Genomic DNA, 25,418 nt, shown 5'->3' with positions numbered 1-25,418 from the left:
ATTTTGCTTATCTCAGATTGTACGGTTGTTTCTCTTTGCAAACAATGCGAAAGAATTGTGAATAATTCATTCAATAATAACCGTAGCGTTTTGATTATTATGGCAAAATAAATAAAATTCAGAGCTTTTCAGTAGACCTATGAGTAGAAATGAGTAGCATCATATTGTGACCGAAAAGAAAGATGTGCGAAAAATTAGAATATATTTGGACATGTGGAACGGCCGAAAATATTGTTTGAAAGCAAGTCAAATGGAGAAGAAAATAATAAGTTCTTTATCACGAAGTTTGGGCGACTTTTATTTAAAACCCACTATGCCTATGTTGCCTTTTACGTACCTCTTCGTCATTACATAAGCACGCTTGAAACAGTTCAAGGATGACATGAAAACATTTTCAACGCTTGCACATGAACGAAATTGTCTCCGCCCTGTCATTTATTAGTGCGATGACTTCTTATATTTTCCCTTATCATACTTTTGTACATTTCCTCCAAATTTTCTTATTATGTTTTCGCAAAAACTTGCTAATGTTTAACAAAATGTAGATTACAATTGTATAGTGCTGATCGCAGGGCAGAAAATACATATCAGATATTGTTTTAAAAATTCAATCTTAACGGTTTCCCATAAAAGTATTTTATTGTCGATCAAACACACATGATTATAAGCAAATCATAGCTGGAAATGTAAAGTGAATAAAATGTCACGGTAAGCTTGGTACCCACGAAGGAAGTTTGTAAAATTACCAAGTGGTTCAAAAACGAACGTCACAATAAATTAATAAGTACTAAGAGGAGAGAGAGATAGATAGATAGATAGAGATAGAGAGAGAGCGAGTGTGTGAGAGAAGGAAAGAGAGAGAGAGAGAGAGACAGAGACAGAGACAGAGAGAGAGAGAGAGAGAGAGAGAGAGAGTGGGAGACAGAGAGAGAGAGAGAGTAAGAGAAAGAGAAAGAGAGATAGATAGATAGATAAAGAGAGAGGAAAATCTATCTATCTTTCCACGGCAAATTAATCTTTGACCTTGTTTTATTAAACTGACTGATCACTCAGAGGATGTCATTTAAGTAAAGCAAGAAGAACAAATGTTATAAGGAAAAAGGCACATCTAGTATATCACAGTTTCGGTTGCAAGGAGATGTCTGTACCGACTTACAAGGATAGAAAATAACTCATTGCCGGAGATATATACCGCCTTACAAATCGGCTTCTTCTCTATCGGTTATATCATAGACGTGTGAAAAAACAGCAATGAAAAAAGTGCATTTCTGACCTGAACAGCCGTCAATAGGTGGCGCCAAAAATCTTATTCAACTTCTATACTTCTTTCTTTGTATGTACTATGCGAACGGTGTTCATATAAATATATTTTGCTACCTGGAAATTTAAGTGACTATTCCGGACACTTGTTCAATACGAATGCATTGTTACATCTGGCGGTAATTTTTGATCAAGACTTTAGCTGCATTTGCCGAAAATAGAACGCTTGCATTTTAAGCCTCCCTTTTGCTAAAACTTTGATTACAAGAGCATATAAAATTTTCCGCATATTCAGTTATCAGCTATCGAATGTGTGTCTGTCTAAAACATTTCTCCTTTTTGTTGTCTCGTATTGTATTTAAATTTCAGACTCATTTAATTTTATAAAAATTTAAAAGCTTTTTAATAAAGGCGGCTTTTGAGAAAGCATTTTGAGTCAAATAACACTTTTTGATGTATTAGACATCATTAAAACGACTGGGCGCTGTTTCTCGACCTATCCAGATACCGATTTATGATGTGTTTGCATATATACAAAGTGTATTTACGCCCCCTTTTTAAATCGTCACTCGTCACTTAAAAAGTTATTAATATATGACCAATTCGCGCGGATCCATATTACGGGATGAAAGTAGTAAAGCCATAACAGGCCATCCCGTCTCGTAATATGACAATGATGTTTTTCATGAAACTTTCTACATGCGTGTGTTTGTTTGCGTTTACGACTTTTTCTTAGTTTGAAATTTATAGAATAATATATATATATATATATATATACACACATACTAATATGCACATACCCATGTACGGTTTTTTAAACCGTGCACACGTATGTATGTATTAGCGCTATAGATTTTTATTTAAAACATAAACAGAAGGTAAGATTCTACAATTTATTGATCACATAAGCTGATCGTGTTGACACAACATTTTATTATTATTTTTCAAATACTTGCTTAAGGATCGGTGCGCACACATTTCGGTATGTTCTTCTTCTTATAGCATTTGCAACAGTAAAAATAATTATGAGATTTTACATAGGAAACCACTACACCTATGCATATACATGATAAAATAAGTATTTATCCAATTGCATAGCAATTAGTTAGAGCCAATGGAAAGCGCAGCAGAAATATTTAACCTCTAAGCTATCCGGTGATTTGAATCCCAATATTATGAAAGCAAGTATTAACCTAGTTGAAATGATATAGCATCGCCTGCCTGTACCCTTATGTATATTTACAATCATAAATATCGTTTCTTTGCCTACCTGCGTAGGTACAGATATTTCGAACTAAACCAAATTAAACTCATTTGTTTCGTTTCGTCATTCGCTGTGGATGATGGCTACATGAAAAACATGACCAAACTTATGTATATAAATATACATATATATATACATGTATAATTATATATACATATATATAAGTGTGTATGATTTCATATATATATATATATATATATATTCTTGTACGTATACATATACGCTGGTAAGTTCAGAATATTTTGTATGACTAAAATTTTATGGCTCCGTTTTAAACATTTTTAATTTATACACTTTATAAAATTGTTGGCAAACAGGGTTTTTATTAAAACGAAACGATTTCTGTTGTGTTTATAAAATCTTTTGTTTTACGACTTTCTTTGCTTTTAAAAATAAAATTTACATTTTTTTGTGTTCTGCTGACTTTTATTAGGTTGTGGCTGGCTGGATGGCTGGATGGCTGGATGGCTAGTAAATTTACATCCATAACTATGCGTCTGTATATATATATATATATATATATATATGTGAGTTTATGTGTATGTGTGTGTGTGTGTGTGTGTGTATAATTGTATATATGCATATGTTCCACTGATATCATTACACATGTTTGTACAACCTGATATTTTGTGGTGATTGTCTAAAAACCTGATCTCAATATTTTCCCACAAAGATTAGCATCACCTCTCGAAATACGAGAAATTTTCTTTTATATACTTCTCCGTGAATAGTCTAAACAGCCATAACCACTTGCTGTAATTGGTAAACGTGTGTGTGTGTGTGTGTGTGCGTGTGCGTGTGCGTGTGAGCGTGTAAAAGTTCATAGGCATAGTTGTTTTCTCTACGTAAATTCTTATACACATAAATATCCATACATTATATAGCGGATGTTTCGCAGAGCAAGAGTCTTCAGACTGGTCAGTAAAGTTATCAATTAAACATCTTCCAAACTAATACAGAAACAAAAGCGTTTCTTTATTTTTGTATATTTATGCTTATCACTAGAGGTGGTAGTCCATCACTTCGTAAATTATGTAAAATTTGAATATATACATTTAGTGGTAACATGATGAACTTCGCATTTACAGCTTCTGTCAATTGGAGCTATTATGATTTAACTGTGTCTTATATCTATTTACTTGCATTGTATTTTAGAGCACAAATAACTTTAACCTGATAATTATGTTAAGACTTTTTTTTTTGCTCGAAACGCATGAAATCGATTGGCGGAATACATAAAATAGCGTGAAAAATTTCCCTTCCAATAATATTTAAAAAGGTATTCAGTTCAAATTTCTTGCATCTATACATATATATATATATATTTATATATAATATATACCTTTTTAAATATATTGCTGGGAAATAAAAGTTCTAATGCAAAGAGTTCTATAATCCTTCCTTAATATCCCTACATATATATAAAAGAGACGATTGCATGAACTTAAGCGCACTTTACATGATAGGCATGAGGGCCGGTCCTCGACTGAACAAAATTTCTTACGAAATAGTTTTGTTTTAATATAAATTCTTTATAAAAATTATTAGGTTCTAACACTATTCACTAGTCTAACAAATAATTGAACTCCCTTTAACTACTCAACATTTGGACAAGTAAGCGAATAGTGATAGTATTATAGAAAGTTCCAATACATTCAATGCTAATCTGCTTTAAACTTTATATAAATTGTTTAATAGGTAAACAAAACTATTTCCTATATCTGATAAAACTAAAGCTACCGTCTCCACTATCACGTTTTCATAGAACATTAATCGATGACATCTAAAAACTTTAGCTTTTTAAGATATAAGTAAAGTTACGTTCCACTCGCAATATCATATCTGGCAAATATTTCTAACGTTTCGCTTTTAACGCGAATTTCTGAATTTTAAAAAGCAAATTGTACTTCCGCTTGTGCCTCTTTCGACTTTCCATTCGTAAGTTTAGCAGGCAATTAAATGCGGTTTGGTATATATTTTCACGAAATATTATGTAATCACTCAGTGAGATAATTCCTTTTTTTTTTTTTTTTTTTAATTTACACAGCGTACACAGTAAATACGGGAAAAGAATATTATGTGCCAGACAATTGCAACGCAGATACCTTAAGAAATGAATATTTAAAAGAAAGAAAGAAAGAAAAATATTTGTACACATATGTAAGAGATCGATACAAAAACGGTAAATGTGTTACATAAATAATAATACTTGACGGCAAAATATCAAAGGAATAAAAACAAGAAATTAGCATAAATTATTTTTGAATATTAATTTCGGTCTTTTAAAAAACTTTAAACGTTTAACGCTTAACGATAGTTAAGATTAAATAATAGAAATCTAAACCTTAACAGTTTTGAAAGTTTACCATTATTTTAACCGTTTGAATTTTATTTTACACCTATTACAATGTATCTACATTTACTTTATTATCATTAACGCAAGATTTAGGTCAACTTTTGCTCTATCTATCTATCTGTCCGTCCATTTAATCTTTTATGGTTACTACTACTACTACTACTACTACTACTACTACTACTACTACTAATTTAACTTGCCTACTCAACAATATCAGATATCCTAAACAGTATATTTTATATTCTTAAGTCAAGGTGAAATTTTGTATCGCATTTTCATTATAAATGCGTTGGCCATCCATTCATTGCATTTTGAAAGGGATAAGTGAACTAACTAAACTATTTGGAATTGATGATTGTGAAATGCATAGCGTATTATTTGCTTACCTTATGCACTTATGCGGGAAGTGTGTATCGTTATGGATACTGCTGTATATTTCAATACCAAATCCCCTAACAAACAAAAGAGAAGTGCCCTACAATCTATAGAAGACCTTTACAAAAAAAATGCGAATGGGCCCATATGTTGTAATTAATCTGACATATAATGAGAGACGAAAATGATAAAGATCTCTTAAGTGCATCTAAATTTCAATAAATATCGCTTGGAGAAAGTCGCCGGCCTAATTAGCCGTTTCATCCAAACGCATTTATAATGCCGCATAATATTCACGATTGATCGTTTGTCCATTTTCAAGCTAGTCGATGAGTATTACACTATGCCCATCTCAAATTGAAGACATCATAATCTTCCCAGTAGACTTTTGTATTTTTGGTCGCTTTAGACGGCTTTGATTCGTTGCGGATCAATTCACTTCTTGACTTGATCGCTTTGACTCTGGAGTATAGTGATGATCGCATGCCTCAAGCAATGCCTCATATGACGTGAAACGATCCCTTCTATTTTGATTAAATGACTTACTTCAACACGCTGTGTTGCTTAACTAAAAGTAAGTAAACGCGGCCTTCACTACAAAGGGACCTGTATCGTGGATAAATGCGCGAGCAGGCTGGTGGATAGGATGCTTTTTGATATCTTTAGGTTGTCAACTATCTCGCGCAATTACATTTTTCGATCTTCCAAAACGATTTTTCTTTTTTTTTTTTTGCATTTTTCTTATGTGATTTGGAATAATTAACTAATTCTAACAACCAGAGAGTTTAGCAGCATTAATATCCATTCGATTTTATTGAAAATTAGCTCATCGCTTAGAAATCAGTTTTTTTTTTTGACAATAAAGAGCCGCCATAACATCTCTTAATGCAATGCCGATTATTAACGGTACTTTTTCTTATTAAAAACCAATGTTTAATCAACAAATTAAGTTTGGAGTTTTACATTATTTCAAAAATACAAACGACTTATTATGAGTGATTATGTGCGTTATATTTATTTGATGGATTGTTTTTATATCCTACGGATGCTAGAACCGTGTTTATTTACATTATGTAGACAAACTTTATTTTAATTGCGTTACCGTCGCGTCGTGTTAAGCTAGCTAAGTTAATATTTGGAAGATTGCTATGGGACTTGCAATACAATATTCCGTTGACATAAAGATCTCACTTATTTACGCTCTTATGCATATTTTAAGAACAAAGTACTTTGCAGCGAAATCTGAAGAAAGGGAAATTTCTGCGTAAATTTCACTTCAGTATATTACGTCACACAAAAACCTTTCATAAAATTTCTATATCAATTTCTAACATATTTTTTTTTTTTTTTTTTTTTTTGAATTATTATTTAAATTAATTGAATTATTTTATTTACATTGAATTTCTTACATCGAAGCCTTTTTCTACCCGCCGGCCCAAACTTGTAAATTGTTACGAAAACAAACAATGAAAAGTAATTTTGATAATCAAACGATTTCTCTAAGCTATGATTAGTGTAAGCGAAATATTTTTTTTTATTTTTTTCCAAATCGCCTATATTGCACTACGTTGATGCTCAGATTTATTTATGAGGAACATTTTTCAATTTGAAGATACTTAATAAAATTAGCTGTAGAACGATTTAACGATTTTACTAAAAGATTTAGTTAAATAAATGAAATATTTTCCAATGTGACGTTTAATCTTGGCAAGTTTGTTTCACACAAAAAAAAAAGAAAAGAAAACGAGACGAAACGGTCAAAAGTAACATAATAAAATGCACTAAAATTCGCGATGATGGGATCATACATTCAATGAACCAATTAGCTATAAGTTAAGGGAGGAAGTCACTGTAGAGAAAAAAGTGTATTTTTGACCTTTTCTTTGGATGCAAGAAACGATAATGGAATGACAATAATATGTGAGGAGCCTTTTATTACAAAAAAAAAAAAAAAAAAAAAAAACGAAAAGTAGTTTTAAAAAATATTAAAAAATATCAGCACCGAAGGCGGTCTCGTAAGATATGTTGAGGCAGAAGTGATTTTAAGAGATTTGTTCGTATGATGTTCGATCAAAAAAAAAAAACCTTTCGTTAATTATTTATTATTTAAATTAACTTATCGAAGATCAATTCCATATTTCCTTAGCATGCGTTATTTTGTAAAAAATTTGCATGAAAATAATGAAAAATTGTGGGTTGAGCCTGCAAGTCATTTAGGGAAATGCCTTCAAAACTTACTTGAAACGCGTTAAAGACACTTTGTTGACACGTTATTGAAACGAATTTTTTATTATTTTCTTCTGCTAGTCTATGATCGTAGGACCATGAAGCTGGCCTTTCATTTTCAAATATTCTTTCCATTCTCTTACCTCGAATATTTTATGCTAAAGAGCGCTTCTTTTTCCACACCTATCGAAAGCAAAGTCCCCAGTTATTTTTTCTTTCTTTACGTGTTGCAAAATGACAAAAAAATGGGAGAAACTATATATGCATATATAGCTCTAGCGTCTGACTTTCCGAAACACTGAAAACTTTTAAATTGCTTTCAGTTTCCTATCTATCCAACTATCGTCGGGCCATCGATAGGGCCACGTTGAAGCTACCTATACTTGGAAATACTTTAAAATTAATCTACTTGCTTTCTAAAGACTCATCTCACGGACAAGGCAAGTTTGAAATCGATGAAGAATATTTTAGGTTGTGATTTTCTAGCAGCTCTTTAAACATATCTGAACGATTGGAAAGAAACCCCAAATTTTAAGGAATAAATTTCTATTAGATAAAAAAGATGAGAAAGAATTTTTTTTTACATATTTTAGAAGATTTGAAGCATTTATTAAGCCGATAAAATAACAATTTTTTTACCTGGAAAATATACAGTGGGTTTCCCTCTAAAACATTGACTTGGACATTTTTTAGACATAGATCTCACTATAACTCGTAGTAGAATTAATTGCATTCTATAGAACTATAATGAAGATCATTAAGAGAATTAAATTGCGTTTCAGGCGAAACAACAATAACCGCAACCGTAAGAATCTTCAAGCGTACCTTTAGGTCCCACTACCTCTAACAAATACAACCGATTGGCTAATTAGACGCAATTGCCATACGGAATATTTGTATCACATTCCAAATCAATAGCTCTTCTAGACTACAAGCTTATAAAATTTTTTCTGTTGTTCGGTAGGTTACTTACATCCATTGCTGTAGTGACGTTCTAAGTGCTCTTGCTGCACCAAGTTCCAAATCAATACTTGTTACGAACTGTAAACACTGCGGTTTGAAACGATTTCGAGTAATATTTGCTTCAAGTTTTTTGAACTAATGTCTCACATATATACAAGCTGAGAGTTACAGTTTTCGTGATTTTGAACGAATGACTGCTATGGTCATCATTATCGTGAATATGCCAAGTTTAAGTTTTCTATGTTCTCTTTTCCAACTGCGAACATTGCAATAACAGATAGCGAACAGATATGTAAAGTTAAACCGACTGAGAAAATTTCGACGCTCAAAAGTCGGCATACTTCACGGGCTTACCTTTGTCCTTGGCTTAAGAAAACAAAAACAAAAAACCATTGGCTATGTATCTGATGAGATTAAATATTAAAAATTTCGCATCAGAGTCTTAGTACATATTGGACTACGGCTATAATTACTTATAATTATTATAATTTTTTTTTTTTTTTTTTTTTTTGCGTATCTGTATATATTTGTATGCGAACAAAGTATACAAATTAGTTTAAAATTGCTTGTAAGTTACATTTTTTCTATTTTACAGACTGAGCTGCGCACCTGCGCAGCGTGTGGGGAGCCGATCTCGGATAGATTCTATCTCGAAGTTGGTGGTTGTTCATGGCATATTAATTGTCTTCGATGTTGTATGTGTATGTGCCCCTTAGATCGTCAACAATCATGTTTTATACGGGAACGGAAGGTCTATTGTAAAGTAGATTACAGCAAGTAAGTGTTAAAGAAAGTTACTTCCAATACGTTTTATTTCATTACCGACTTGTTCAGTATTTACTTAAGCTTCCTTATTATTACGACCGCAAGAATACGTATTAAGAAAGTAACAACGAAGGCAATTATATTTGCCTATGATCAAGTCATTTATACCCATCATCCTTAGCCTAAAAAAAGGTTTAAATAAAACATAACCAAGAAAATTATATTCGGCTGTGACCGAATCTTTTAGTCTATTAGTCATTGTTATCCTAAACGAGACCAAGAAGATGAAAACACGAAATTTTCAAACTCAATATTATTAGATGTGTTTGGTTGATTTGTTCATTTGTTGTAAAATAAAAGTGGACATTTTTATCGTCAGGCAAAGTTGTTCTCCATTTATGTTGCATTGTAGCCGTTTTCCTTGACTGCTTTGAAGCATTAAATTTAAACTCTTTTTTGGCAAATTTGAAAGCGATATCTTCATTGCTGCAACGGATGTTTATTGCAAATATTACACACTTAACTACCTGGGTAGCCGAGTACCTAAAAATATCCCGACTACGAAATCAGTGTTCGCGGATGCAAATCCCAAGTTTGGTTGAGTTTTATTTCTGCGCGTAACTGTACTGGATGCTCAGTCGATAAAGCCATAACACGATTCGATTGGTCATACACCCACTAGGATGCAGCCACTATCTCCATATTCCTTTTTTTTCTTTGCTTTCTTCTTTCTGAAAGTCACTGTCACAGTTACACGAATAGCAGGCATCCTCTGAATAATTAATTATATTAAAAATTGAGAAAAAAAAAAAGAAAATAGCCATATGGACATGTCTCAATCGATTGACGTTCTGGTTGTGTGCAAATCTTTCGACAAAATAAATATACTCCCATCGTTCGGTGATAGCTATAAAAACATTATAGTCACCGGTGCCTGAGTAATAAGCACCCCGCACCACTTCACCTAATATAATTCTTCATTTATTTGCATGAGGAAATATGTAAAATTATAACCTTTTTTCAATGTGAAGGCATACTTTTGGCTTTTTATCGAAGCGAACCCAAACATGAAATCACATGAACCGAATGAAACTGAACAAAATTAATTTTCTTTTCAAAGATATTACTATTCTTCACCCATTTCTGGCATAAGGCATTACAAAGTAGGTAGGTGCGCCTACCTTTTGCGGGCTAGCTATTCTTGAGAATTCTTGTATGGAGTGTAGTTCAATTTTGGCCCAACTAATTTCTATATAAAATTAGCATTATCGATCGGTACTCACTATCAATTATTAAAAGTTAAACCATTTTCTCAACTAAAGATTTATTTATATATTAGAAGCGATTATGTGGTAGGGGCTCCAAATAGTTGATCCATCGGATACGAATTTTTCGGCAGCGTTTTTTGCCGAGATACTTTGAAAACTTCATATAATGATATTTTCAAGACAAGTCTTCCTATTAGGAGTGGTCCGTTTCAATTCATTTTCAATAGAATTGAATATATATATATATATATATATATATATATATATTTTGCTCTTTATTCCGAATATGTGAGGGGGCAACAATTAGAATTTTTTTTTTGCGCCGAATTTTTTGGTTGGTCCTTGGAAGTACTTACGCCGGGTTTTAAGATAACACTTCTAGTGAATCGTTAAAATGCTTTACTTGTTGCATGTGCTGTTACGAGCGTATCACGTTTATTATCACAAACTTGATTTGATAAGAATTTTTATATTTGCCAAGTTGAAACTTACTGTGTTGATTTGCGCGAGGATGAACTTTCATGCAGCAAACGTCAAACAAACAAGTGAGCACAAATGAATAAGCTAATGCCGGTCTTTGCACAATTTTGTTGTTGTTTCTAAAGCGCGCATATTACTGTGTTACGAATGGAGGAACTGTCCATTCAGGTAATAGTTACTATGTTTATTATTTGGTACTGTTAGGGGTGGTGACAACTTACACCTACACATACATGTAGTTGGCTATCTGTCGTTGATTTACGACCTGCCTAAAAATTAGAGAGGAGTTGCGAATTTTAAGCAAACCGACTTGGATTAAATAAAATTTTAACGGCAAATAAGTGAATCACGTGAACACCTATTCTTGCAAATACGAAAGAGTTGGAAAAAACTTTATCTTACGACTTACACTGCAAACAAAATGTTTCAAAATTGGGCAGACAGAAGTCATGTGATATATTAATTAAATTACATTCAAAAAATAAATAATTAGCAGTGCGCTGTCTACTGTAATTTTTCAAGATATTGCCCGGTGACCTCTATGAGCAATATATTGATTTGACTTTATTTTTGCATTTTGACTCATAATGTTAAAAAAAAAGGTCAACATTTTCTTAAAGTCTCTTACACCAATTTCGAAATTACAGTCAAGAAAAAAGATTTCCTTTTTCGGATTTGTAATGTGCGGCCTTCCTTTATTTCGAATATTTATTTTTATATCGCAATAGTATCGGAGAGTATTCCATCAGAAAGATTGAAACTATTGTGAGTAATGTCAATAAATTGAATGGAAAACGTAAATGTAGTTCTGGGACTTTTTAAGCTATTCAAAGCAATTTTTAAGACTCGTAGTGTGATTACTTATTGGTTTTCTTTTCCTTGCACGATTTGCATGGTGTCGATAGGGAACAACAAATCTTTCATTTACTATTCATCTTTCAGTGCAAAGTTTAATATTCAATAACTTCAGCTTCGATCTTGATCAGCCGTAACGTGAGTGCATCAATGAGGAAGTGAAAGTCATTTAATAACCCATCAATGAAATTCTTTATATCGGAATCATGAGTAGCTTCTCGAAAAATTACCAAAAAGGTGAGCAAAACTCTTTCTATGCCCTACACCAGTTGCTGTACAGGACATGTTACGTTTGTGCGAGTGCGTACAACACTCAGAAGAGCTTAAAATAGATTCACTCACCTTTTGTTATATCGAAGCTTGTCTGTCCGCCGGTCCGTCTGATATTTTTCCATTCATTTTTGTATTCAATCTACAGCTCTACACCAATTTTTGAGATAATTCGATGAAATTTGGTGCACGAAAAATAGCTGAGCAATCGTAATTCGTAATTCTAAGTCGATATGAAAAATATGGATCGGCTGGGGTAATTTTTTGAACAACCCATCATATAACCGTTCTTACGCAAACTGAATCTTTATATAGCGAAAAAAACTTATTCTCAATATGTCTTGGTCCGTCCATTATAATGGTTTGACATAAAAATAACTTTATAATTTAGACCAAATGGGTTCATTTTTTTCAAATTCCACCCTATGTAAGCGTTGTAATGTAACATAAGCCATATGTAACATATGCCAAAAATGTTCAATTTTTCATATTTTCACAATGAAAATTGGTTTTATGTAAAACTTAACTACATCAAATTTTGATCAAATAGCTCTAAGTCTATTTTTTGGAAATCAACGCTTACAAGCTTACAAGCATTCCTATAGTGAATGAGTTTTTTTGTATGGCAAAAAGGTCTAATTTTTTAAATATTTTTAAGAAAAATGCACCATAGTAGCAATGTAGTCTAAAAATTAATTTATTTCAATTGTATCTATAGGAGGGGCTCTCATGAAAAGTAAACCCTTCTATGGCGACAAAATCTAATTTGAAGATTTTTATGACAGACTTAGTTGACATTCTGAGCGCCCTCTAATATTAGGATCTCTATGGAAAATGTGCATTTCTATGAAAATAATGTATAACCACGTCATTGAATGAATGAACGCGTTAAGCGAAGCGAAGTACTAGTAGTGTAGTGTATTTGTTTTACATTTATCTCTTCGGAAACAGATCGAATGAAATCTTTTCACTGGGGTCAATCTTGTATATTTTTAGATTTGTTAGCGCTACAATGAGTGCGCTGGAATGCTTAACTCTTATTTTAAATAGGTCTCAACACTTTTCATTAATTGAAGAAATGTGATCCTCTATGGTATCCTCTAATGTGGATATATATGTTATCAGTTGTTGCAATATTTCTTTACTTGGTTCCATAACATTCGTCAAGTGTGGTAGTTCTCGAAGAATGAAAGCCATTACAAAAATTCGAATAAATAAATTATTGCAATTTTTGTACAACACTAATTGTTAACATCAACATATATTCTGTACTTAGAATTAACATTTTGAGCAGGAGCTCTATATAAGCGCAACTTCCCAATAATTAAACTTCTAATGTTAAATGATTCTTGTAGGTCCGCTAACAATTTTGCAGGCAATAAAAAAATATTTTAAATAGCGCCGACACATATGCAAGGTTCTTCAAAATGTTTTCTAGCGAATTTAGTTATCGTCCTTGTTTTTTTTTTTTTTTTTTATTTAAATAATTCTGAACTCAAAAAAGCAGTCAAGTTGTCTTCTCAAAAAATCGTAGTGAATTAAAAATTTTTTAAGACTTTGCAAAAAGGATTTTTGATTGGATTTATATATGTCCATCTCTTTATTGTAAATGGGCCAATAAGCTTAGTGAGTCTTTCTAATAAGCTCTAAAACCGAAACGAACAGAATCTGAACTCAAAGCTCTTGTCTTCAATTTCTGTAAATTTATTCTGTAAATCTTTACAGCGCACCGTAGTTAAACTTATATAATACATACACTTTACAATAAATACACTTTGTTTTTTTCATATCGTAATGAAATAAGTAGACTTGGATTGATCTTGTATTTGAATAATTTTCAAGATAATTTTTATCGGAATATTTTTCAATAGTAGGTTTTCAGTTGACTTTAGAACAGTGAGTTATACATATATATTTTTTTGCTTAGATATTGTATTCGTAAAATCGAGTATAAACGCGAACAATGGAAGCTTCTAAAAGCGTACTAATTGCAAAAAATTGTTAGAGAATTTCCTAAAAAAATCCTTTACATAAAAGAACTATTGGCTGCAGGTTGTTTTCCCTGATGACAATTTTTCTCATGTTCAAAGAGATGAAAGTGATGATGATAATGAATTGTCTCCAGGAATTTTATCTTATGAACGCCTACATGAGATGATACATGCCGTCAAGGCGGTTATCCACGATCTTGTCGACGACGGCCATATAGTGAAAGTTGTTCAAATTGTAGCATAGGTTTAACGTGGGTTCCTGCCATGATGGCTTAACCCCAAGGTGACCTAAGCCACTTTTAAGCGTAATATACGCCCCCTGGCGAATTAGACAATGCCCACAGAATAGGGGCCTAAGCAGCACCAGAGTCCAGAACAGTTTATTGCGTATGGATCAATAAACCCCACTCTGGTCAGTGGTGAGGCAGTGAAAGCTGTTCAATTGGATGCCGACACGCCAAGCGATGATGTTTTTAATCGAGTTCAGAAATATGCCTTAGCGAAAATCCACGATGTGGAAAACTGAAGCTGCAGCATTTTTCGCGCATGTGTCTCGTTACTTTCTTTCCCGAGCAAATGCCGTTTCCAAAGCAGAAAAATATCTCGATCATCGTGTCGATTATAAACGGGCTGTAGTCGAGCTTGACGAAATGGAATATTTCAAATTGAGAGTGGTCCTCTGCGAAGTTCGCAATCACTACTCTTCGCTATTAGACATTGTCACAAAGTATGTGGAAATGCGTACCTGCGATAACGGGCACGTTGAATAAAAAACCGATCACGTCGAACACGACACGTCGAGAATTGCTCATTTTATTTTTAAATAAATTCTTCATGATTGCAATTACATTTGAGTATATATTTTTTATATTCATTTAATATAAGGATAATTGAAACAAATCCGAAAAATTTGAAGGATTATTTATCCTTACAGGGTGTGGAACAGTTTGCTTTTTCTCTAAATGAATTACAGATGGAATGCGCCTATAATTGGTTGGCAAGTTGCTTACTTTGGTCGTTACATATAATAATAAACATATATACATGTATACATATACACGTACATACGAGAAAGTAAAAAAAAGAAACTAACATAAGAAGTTAGAAGAAAAGTTACACAAGTATTTATCAAAGCACATTAGAATTTATTTTTAGTGTATTTATAGTGTATATAGTATACTTATACATTGTAATATATTTATATAGTATAGTGCGTCACAAATAATGTTTACGTACATGTACGTGTCTATGAATAATGGTATGCAGAAAAATATTAAATTTTAGGTGAATTTTAAATATTCGCAACTCGGGCAAGGCTTCCTCTGTGCTGTGTGCTTTCTTAAACTGCTCTGATCAATATTTATATTATTTTTCAAATCAACATCTCATACTCGTGTTTTATCGTCTTAGATCACATCAATATATATATATATATATATATAAGAACTTTTATAGTCTCATTTTGAATTTTGTGATTTAACAAACGTAGAACAACTAAACGAACGCCGCGACGCGACCTTTCGAGTCTTCCAGCACAACTATCAAAATTTATTGATCTTGTTATTCGCTTATAAGATTCAAAAATCTTGGACGGCGGAAGTGTTTCTTTTCATATAACGTTCTTCATTTCACTTATCTGTCGTCTTTTGTTGAAGTTTTCCCCTAGAAACTACGAACTAACGTTTACATCTTTAATTGACAGCCACATCAGATGAAATCTAATCATAGACGGTCACTTCACATTCATTTTCAAACTTACCATGCGGACGTTATCTAAGCAGGAATAAGCAACACTTGTGTTTTACTATTTAGCAACTAAAGAGAGAGCCAGACATAGATACAGCGACTTAGCTTTGCGTTGATCAGATATATATGCGGCACCGCTGATGTGTATTTCTCGGTTGTCTCATCTCTTGTGACAGTGGACAGACTAAGAGCAGATAACAGCCCAGCATACCATAGAATTGACAAACATAGACAGACAAACAAATATGGCCAAATCATTTGATGATTTCTGTGATGGCAATTCGAAAAGCGAAAATATAAAACCTTAAATGTTCAGCTATTGATCTCAAATTTGGTAAAAAAAATATCTGCGGGAACAGTCGCGATCAGCCCGATAGGACGCTTATAGATAATTGGAAGAAAGCCTTGGATGGGTTTCAAAGCTAATGGCACCTTTCGTTACCTTATTAACTTCTAACTACGCATAACCTCTAACTGCTTAACTTGTTCCGCTCTTTTGCTGAGAGCACTGCCTTGCACGACTCGTGAGTATAATACCTTCCAGACTGTAGTTGAAGAAATCCAACTTCGATGTACAATGATTTGAACTTGAATAGATAGATATTTACTTATCTAACCTTTGTCGAGACTGCCTGCAATGTCTTGATTTCTTTCAAAATTTTCCACAATCTATATAAAAACCATTTGCGTATACGACTCGGGATGTACTATCGATAGCATTAAATACTTCTGCACTATTATTCTATGAAGCGGAATATGTCGGCTTACCTCAAAGCGATTAAAGTATTATTTAAGATGGAAGACGAGTGCAGATTATTCAGAATTTCTTTTTCTTTTTTTAATGACGTCATAAATACTTTCAATAGTGTAGATTGAATGAATTGAAAACAGTTTATTATCTGAAAAAAAAAAAAAAACGTATTCCCTGAAATGCTAGGCATTTCCTTAAAGCGCTGTGAAAAGACTGCTCGAGTCAAGGGGATCCCTGATGGGATTTTAGATCCTAATGTTCCACCTATCGAGTTCGAATTTTCGAACATATTAACAGATGACTTTAGAAAGTTTTTAGTTTCATTTCAAAGCATTCCCAAATAAAAATATGTTCAAAATATTGATTCACAGAGATGACTGATGAGTAGATATGAAAGTAGGAGAGCGATTTGAAAGAAGTCATTGTTTCAACCAAGAAATTACAAATGTGTAACGAAGCTTTTAACATTAATTCTGAACGTGGCTAACCTTTCTTGTTGTTAAAACGTGAGATTCTATCGTCGATAGATGCAACAAAGGGAGCTCCCCTTTGAGTATAAAATCTTCGAGGGAAGAGAATGAGGGCGAATATATGAAGATGCAAGAACAATTTTAATATTCTTTTCTTTAGTATAATTTATTACAACAAGAATGCATGTCTCTAACACATCACATATCAGCCAAACTCCAGCAGCCGTTAAAAATTTTGCAGTATCTTTGAAATAATAATAATCTTTAGAGAAATACTTTAGGCATTTTCGATAAATTAATTTTTATTTTTTTTTAATAAAAGAGCTTTTTGGTCAAAAAATTAACGTTTTCTCAGTCATTTATTCCCCAATTAGATAAATGTTTATACAACGTTGTTTGCCTAGAAGCATGTAGAATAAATGATTTTTTTTTTTTTTTGTTGTTTTTAGATTCAAATTCGCAGCAGGGGTAACTGCTTAAATTGAAGGTGCTCCCGAGACACCTACAATATCTAATTGTTTTCAAAAATTGCATTTTTCAACGCTTAAATCTGCGCATCATAATCGTGTTGTCTATTATTCTTTTATTGCTTTTCCTTCCATCCTAAAAAAAGTTGCGAAAAGTATGCCTTTTTTTATTTATTCTTAAATATTACAGTGGCTTCCCCTTAAAGCGCTTATACAAATATATAACTTAAGCCATGAATACATATATGCTCGGGTCGGATGTATATGCATATGTGTGTATGTGCTTATATGCGAATATAAAATAAACATTAGTTATAAAATCAACAATGTCATAAATCTGAGCAATCGTGCTCTATGTATCCGTATGCTGAGTATCTAAAGGGTGTAGATGTTGTTACACTTTAATAAATTCTCTAATATTCTCTAATGACGACCAGTCATAAATTCAAAGTGTAGAGGTAACGTTGTCCTCATCAATGATCGAACAAAAGATTAAGAAATTTGTTTGTTTTCCTTTTAACGGCTATAGAATAGCATTTGGAAATTGAATGAAAAAAAAAAAAAAAAAAAAAAAAAAAAACGAACTCAGCTATATAGATCTGTGTGCTCGTGTATAAGAAAGAGTAGCATATAAAAGTTTTCAAAAATATTTACTTTTCTACTTAGAAATTGTAAATTCAACAAAAATTAGACCGTTTTAGTATAAATAATTTTTCAAGTTTTACTTACATAAATGAACTCATTATGAATACTTCAGTTATATTATATGATAAAAAACAGTTGATGAAGCCCGATAGATATCTATTCTTATGTGGGCGAATATAGCGAATATATGATATACATGTTTTTTTTTTTTTTTTTAAAGACTTCCGGCATCAAACACTATGTTTGACAACAAGCGGAACCTTTGTTACTTTATATAACAAACAACACACAATATGCATATATGTCATCATGCATGTGTGTGCTTAGTCAATATTGTCAATATTAAAATTTATTTGCATATATATGACATATTCTTTTTCTTTTCGGAACTACTACATACATACATTCATTTATTCACTTGCGCACGTTAATTACAAAATATTTTACTTTTTCTATTTATTTAATTATTTTTAGGAGTTTTGGGGCGAAATGTTCGAAATGTTGTCGAGGAATTTCAGCCTCTGATTGGGTACGTCGTGCTCGTGACTTGGTTTTTCATTTAGCTTGTTTTGCTTGCGATCAGTGCGGACGTCAATTATCAACCGGCGAACAATTTGCGCTTATGGAAGACAGGGTCTTATGTAAAGCGCATTATTTGGAAACCGTAGAAGGAGGCACAACATCGAGCGATGGTAGGTGATAAACTAAGAAACTCTATTCTATATATTTATATATATTACCAACGAATATTGAGGATTTTATTAAATTTCTACAACTACTCTCGTACCGATATAATAAGATTAACGCATTCTCTTGAAGAAGCTACAATTTTGGACCGGTATAAATGAACGTGGAAAGTTAAAAAACAATTTAAAATAGAAATAAATTTAATTTTATCATTCCGTATATGCACAAGAGATCCCATTATTTATGTAAATCAGGGGTAGTTTCTAAATTTTTTCTATGCGCTCTACTCTTGTTGGATTTTTGATGAATGTAATCGAAAAATAAGTCTTTAAATAGCTAATGGAACAATAATTAAATTAAACAGTTAAATAGATAAACGAATAAATAAATAAATAAATAAAATAAAAAATAATTACATAAAGGAGAAGATTGTCCTCATATTTTAGTAAATTTTTGTCCATTTAAGAGCCCGCAAAAGCTCGCCTCCTTTTATGTGACTTCAAACTTCTAACACTTGCAAGCAAAATAAGATTTAGGCAACAACAAAAAAAAAATTGAGCTCAATGCTTGCAGGCATGCATTCATACCGTTTTAATATTCTGATCAGATTTCCTTAGCTGTTCTGACAGCATAAAGCTACAAAAGATGGGCCTTTAACGTAATATTCTAAACTAAGTCCACGGAATTTAAAGTTTTACGTCGGTAAGTGAGATGGAAGAAAGTTAACAAAGACATCGAATATAATTCTTAGATGCTTTAAAACAAATATTAGACATTTGCGATTTTCTTCTTAACTTTGCCCGTCTCAGTGCCCGGCAATTCATAAGCTCTTAATAAGCATTAATTTGAAATTTTATTTATAAACTAGTTTAAGCTTTCTCTAACCATTTTGGGCGAGTTTAATAAGTGAGTTGCGTTGCTGTTTTTCTATTTGACAGATTGCGTATAAATACAGAACTTTGTTACAAATTTCATGATTTGTGAATACTCACTCTAAGAACAATGAGATGAGTGTATGAGAGCATGAGTATATATTTTAAAGGAGTGTATAACCGCCATAAATGGAATAAAAGAGATTTTCCTTTTTTTTGTTTGTATTGTGTAATCGCTCGATCGTTCGTAACGTGTGATACAAATCAACATAGTAGTATTTATTCGTAGCTCAGACGTTTTTCATTTATAATCGATTTTTGTATACATATAGCGACAAAATTCCATAAATACTATTTAAAACTATTTTTTTAGTTTTTTTTGTTTTTTTTTGACTGGTCGTCACAATGGTGACGTTGGATCATATCCTATAATATATTGAAAATATGAAAGAATTTTTTTTTTTTTTTTTTTTTTTTTTTTTAGCTCATTGCAATTAGTTCATACATAAGTGTACATACCTATGTAAGAGGTACACGAAATTCGGTATGTGTTGAAAAAATATATTTTTTTTTTTTGGTTTTTCATATAAATTCATACATAAAATCGGCCGTATGTGCTTGTAAATGTTTTTGCGGGTACGCAGAGAGGATAAGAGTGAGTGAAAGAAATAAAGAGAAAGAGATAGGGGGAGAGAGAAAGAAACAAAGAGACAGAGAGAGAGAGAGAGAGAGAGAGAGAGTAAGAGTTTCTGTTTTGTCCCTTGTTACCCATCCGTCCTGTGACGAATTGTATGCGAATGATATGGAACACCGTTGCAGTATACTCTTAAACATTAAAATATGATGTATCCATCTCATGCATATCTACGTATAAGTATTCCAACCACGTACAAATAGACGTCACAGCCTGACAAAAACCATGTCATACACAACAGAAGTGTACCCACAACGCTACACGCGCAAAGGCAAATGTTGACGCCGTCCAGTCACTGAGCCAACAAGTTGGCAAGTGATGTATACATATATGTACATACATGAACGTGACTTACCAGTGAACATAGCACAAGTCATAAAATGTGTAATTGTCCCAATGTAAAAGCGCGACTTCCCACCTGAATGGCACTTTTGTATAAATTCCATTTAAGACTACCATCACATACGGCTGCTGTTGATGGGATTTTTGTTTTTCCTTTTTTTAAATACTTTTGCCATGCTTTCGGGTTTCTATGTAGTCTAAGTCACATTCAATTGCTGACAATCATTAACACAAACGCCCAATAAAATATGCGCACATGAACATATTGCATAAATACTTACATAAATGCGTTAATGTCTGCAAATGCATAATGTATCGCAAAAAAAGCAAAAAAAAAAAAAACAAAGAATTGTTCAAGGTCTTCCTTCTATCATAAAAAAAAAAAGAAAAAATAAATAAATAAAAATGTATTTTAACATATTCCGCTTTAACATTTTAAGCGACAGTAAGTTTAATCAAATCAAGTCCTACACAACGGAAGAAATCAAAAATTTTTTAATTAAATTTAGAGTCCGCTTTACGAGCAATGTTGTTTATTCAAAAAAGAACGCTTTCTGAATCGAGCGTCTCTACCAGTCATCCACCAGACATTTTCGAGTTCGAAACTCATATCTAGATAAAAGCAATCGTTCACTTTACATCGACGTAGTCGCACGGCATTATAATCAATTTTTTCTTTTTTTTTCATAACTTTCCTTCCGAGGCAAGCTAAAAACACTTTCATATTAATTTCATCATAGTAGAACGTAACCAATTTCCGAATAAATAAAAATAAATTATGTGAATTTAAACATAAAATATAATTATATTTAAGAATTCATACCAGAAAATTACTTTCTTAGGATTGAGTCAAAAAAGGAGAATCTTGTCAAAAGACTTGCAACAACAATGAGTTAAATATTTTTTAAAGGGGAAGAGGTTCAGTTCCTGAAAATAGCATGTAATCACCAAATTCCGACAATATCTAAGATTTAAGAACGTAATGTGACGATGATCCAATGCAAATTTTTTTAAAAAATCTAAAAAAAAAAACTGGCAAACATTGTGGCTAGAGTATGTACTCATGGGATTTTAAGATTTCTCATCTTTGCCAAAATTCGGCTTAGCATAGTTCCGCGTCTTATCATGAAGTAGCCGAACAATTAAATCAATCAACTCAGTTAATCAATTCTAAAGATCGACGAGTGGATATCGTCCGTAGTAAAATCATCAAAATATCATTTTTAAATAGTGCCAACAATCAAACGACGCTTAGGAAAATTTCATTTCATTGCGATCATGCGCTTACGAAATACATCGGTCTTAGTGACGCTACTTTGGTTATGCTCAAGGCAAGGGAAATATCCAAATATCGTGTATTGATTAAGCAATATTTTTTTTGATAGGAAAGTATACCGCTGTGTACCGCTCGACACAGGGTAAGATTTCCGCTCGAAAACAATAATTTGTCGGTGGCTTGCTTAACTTAAAAGGACCGTTAGGCATAGCGATGATGCTGATCGTGGCTGCGCAAGGTTACAATCGAAAAAATTCAAAGATTTCTGAAAATAATTCTCGATTATATAATCTGTTTACAAATGTTAAAAGCATGCTCTAAGAAGAAAATTTGAGATGAAATGATGAGATCCGTGTGAAAGTTGAAGCATATTTTTTGTGGGTCTTGGCAAATCGTTCTTTAAAGAAAGATTTCGGTTCGATACTGTACAGAACCATTGCACTTGGTTTATATCATAAAGTTGAATTTTACAAAAAAAAAAAAAAAAAAAAAAAAACTTTTTCTGAGTAATCGATCGACTCATTAAAATGAAGCAAACAATTTGAAAAATTCAATAAAAGCAAAGAATATGCACAAGGAAAACAAACTATTATGTGCATAAACCCAAAAAGAAAAATTCTTTTCGTTAAATAATCAGCAAAAACTCCATAGTAGGCCATGGCCTACCCTATACTACCGTAAAGACATGATCTCGAACGATCGAAAAAGTGGTCCGTCCTGAATCATTTTCAATAGCGTTTGTCCTTGAAGCAAGGCATCTGAGCGTGACAAATTTCATCAAAATATCGCAAAAGTTTGGACTATCGATCGCTTCAAGACAAGAGTGCAAGTCGAATGGACAGACGGACCAATAGACAGATAGGCAGAGAGACAAGCTTTGATCGAATCAGAAAATGATTCTGTCTAGTCTACTTTAACCCCTTTTGTGTGTTTAACATATACGCACAAACATAATATTAAGATAAAAATAAAACGATTAAAAAAATACATTTTCCGCATTTCGCGTTTATTAAAATCAAATGAAAACAAATATGTTTTGCATAACTTGTTTTTTATGTTTTAATTTATATGACGTTTCGCACTTAGTTCTCGTAGGCATGTCATCTTATAATTATATCGAGGCGATTGTTAAAGAGAATAAATCGGCATTGTCGTAGCTATCGGTTATCGGCCTAGTTAACGTAAAATGACGGTTTATAGCCAGCGGCATTCTATTGTCCAAGTCCCTTCGATTTGATATCCCCCCCCACCCCCATCAAAGGGATTGTTGATGCGCTTTTTTGTGACAGACATACACAAACCGAAAAATTGATGATAATATGAGTTTCTTTTTCCACACAAAAATAGGTTAAATAAAAAATTCCGTTATTAGTGGTATGCGAAAAATACGCCTTAAAAATAGCCTTGAAAACTATAAGAATTTTGGATATTTACCGCAATTCTAACACATTTTAATGAAAGGTTTATTTTTTTTTTCAAGTCCACAATCAAAGTTCGTCGAGTTGCGATTACGTGAATGCAACAAATGATATCAAAACACGACCTTTTAAACTTACTTTACTTTTAAACAGTAAGCAACCTATAAAATTACTTGCAATTTTATGTTTTTTTTCTTTTTTTTTTTTCTATTTCTGCATTACGTGGCTTTAGACGGCTGTGATGGCGATGGTTATCATAAAAGTAAAACGAAACGCGTTCGTACAACTTTTACGGAGGAGCAATTACAAGTGTTACAAGCCAATTTTCAAATTGACAGTAATCCGGATGGTCAAGACTTAGAGCGTATTGCTTCCGTAACAGGACTCAGTAAACGTGTAACGCAAGTTTGGTTTCAAAACTCTCGAGCACGACAGAAAAAACATATACACGCTGGTAAGAATAAAAGTAAGTAATAAATTGTAGTGTAGAAGTAGATCGTAGAACATCTGGATATATGTTTGTATGGTTCCGTTAAATCTTCAGAATCTGAGAACTTGGCTGTTAGCCTCTAATTACTGACTTTTCAAATTTTATGATGGCATCCGCATCAATAATAATTACCGCGATATCTAGATAAAGATAAATCTGTATCCAAAAATCATATCAAATATTATATCAACCAATTGATATGTAAATGTATTTAAATTTAAGCCAACCTGCCAAGACTGCGTTTTAGGAATTTCGGGCAAGTACTGATATCTGTGTGAATGTTTGTACTGAGTTTAGTTTCTAGTTTTTGAAAAAGTTAAGGAACATTGTCGCATTGAATATACGGATTTTTGTTACTTCTTAACCGGCTACTGACGTTGAAACTAAAGGGCATTTTACATAAATAAACGCACATACATACGTACCATTTATTTTAATTATTCTACATATATATATATATATATATTATATGAAAATTGCTTAACTACAATAGTATATTAATGGTTATATATTAAAATGCGTTTAATTGTATATTTATACTATATATATATCTATATCTCTATACATATATATGAATATGTGTATATATATATTTATTTTTAATTATAGTCCGCGAACCTGAAGGAAGCTCTTTTGCCCGCCACATTAATTTACAATTAACGTATTCGTTCCAGAATAACGCTCAGAATGCCATGCAATTAAATGGCACTAAAACGACCCTGTACCCATCACATGGTAAGCTTTATTACATTACATATAGACAAACTAAATTCTTTAATAATTAGCAAATTGCGAACCTAATTAATACTAACCCACATTAATTAATTATTATATTTTAATATTTATTTTTAGAATCATCTATGGATGAATTGTCGCAAGACTCTAGTGTGCATTGTATGCAAAGTGAGGTGTGACTGAAAACTTTAAAACCCCATTAGGAGAAATTCATTCGCACGGTGCAACCAATAATTTTTATGATAATGCTAGAAATACAGAAATACGTCCTCATCCTAGTCAAAATTGTAAAATCGTCCATTTGAATATAAAAAAACAAAAACAAAAAAAAAAAAAACAAAAAAAAGAAAAGAAAAAACATTCAATTAATATAGAAATAATCGCAACATTTGTATGATAAAGTGAACTGCTCTTAACGTTAGCTTAAGTTGAACATTAACAACTTCCAGTGCAAAAAAAAAAAAAAAAAAAAAGAAAAAGGAAAACGAAAGATCAGTGAAAAGAGAAAATTAAAAAATGATCTAATTCGGTTTTATGTCGAATCCACCGATATATCCACCATCGTTACCTCTACATATATCACGATATCACAGTTTATAAGAAAAAGTAATAATAAAAAAAAAAACCAAAAAAAAAAAATTATATTAAAAAAAATATATTATGAGAAATTGTCTGATTTATAATTTTAAGATTTGATGAAAAATTTATTACGTATTTTTATACCGCGCACAATATTACCAGAAATTGGTTTA

The 25,418-nt window shown here is 32.2% G+C and overlaps 1 protein-coding gene across 2 annotated transcripts in view; it reads left to right on the top strand.

Annotated features, from left to right (window-relative positions):
- LOC119632291 (LIM/homeobox protein Awh) overlaps nucleotides 1-25,152 on the top strand; it is a 47,010-nt gene extending 21,858 nt beyond the window's left edge. The window contains exons 2-6 of one of the 2 annotated variants that reach the window (XM_038025124.1): nucleotides 9,040-9,221; nucleotides 18,627-18,844; nucleotides 23,674-23,895; nucleotides 24,541-24,666; nucleotides 24,784-25,152. In XM_038025124.1, the coding sequence (XP_037881052.1) occupies nucleotides 9,040-9,221; nucleotides 18,627-18,844; nucleotides 23,674-23,895; nucleotides 24,541-24,666; nucleotides 24,784-24,845 (810 nt within the window). In that variant the 3' untranslated portion in view covers nucleotides 24,846-25,152. Of the gene's footprint in view, nucleotides 1-9,039; nucleotides 9,222-18,626; nucleotides 18,845-23,673; nucleotides 23,908-24,540; nucleotides 24,667-24,783 lie in introns of both variants that reach the window. The other variant, XM_038025123.1, reaches the window with a different exon arrangement.
- Nucleotides 25,153-25,418: the final 266 nt, after the last annotated feature.

This window comes from Glossina fuscipes, unplaced genomic scaffold, assembly GCF_014805625.2.
Source record: "Glossina fuscipes isolate IAEA_lab_2018 unplaced genomic scaffold, Yale_Gfus_2 1, whole genome shotgun sequence".
NCBI classification, from domain to species: Eukaryota; Metazoa; Arthropoda; class Insecta; order Diptera; family Glossinidae; genus Glossina; species Glossina fuscipes.
Note: the sequence above shows the minus strand (reverse complement) of the source record. Positions and strands in the feature narration are given on the sequence as shown.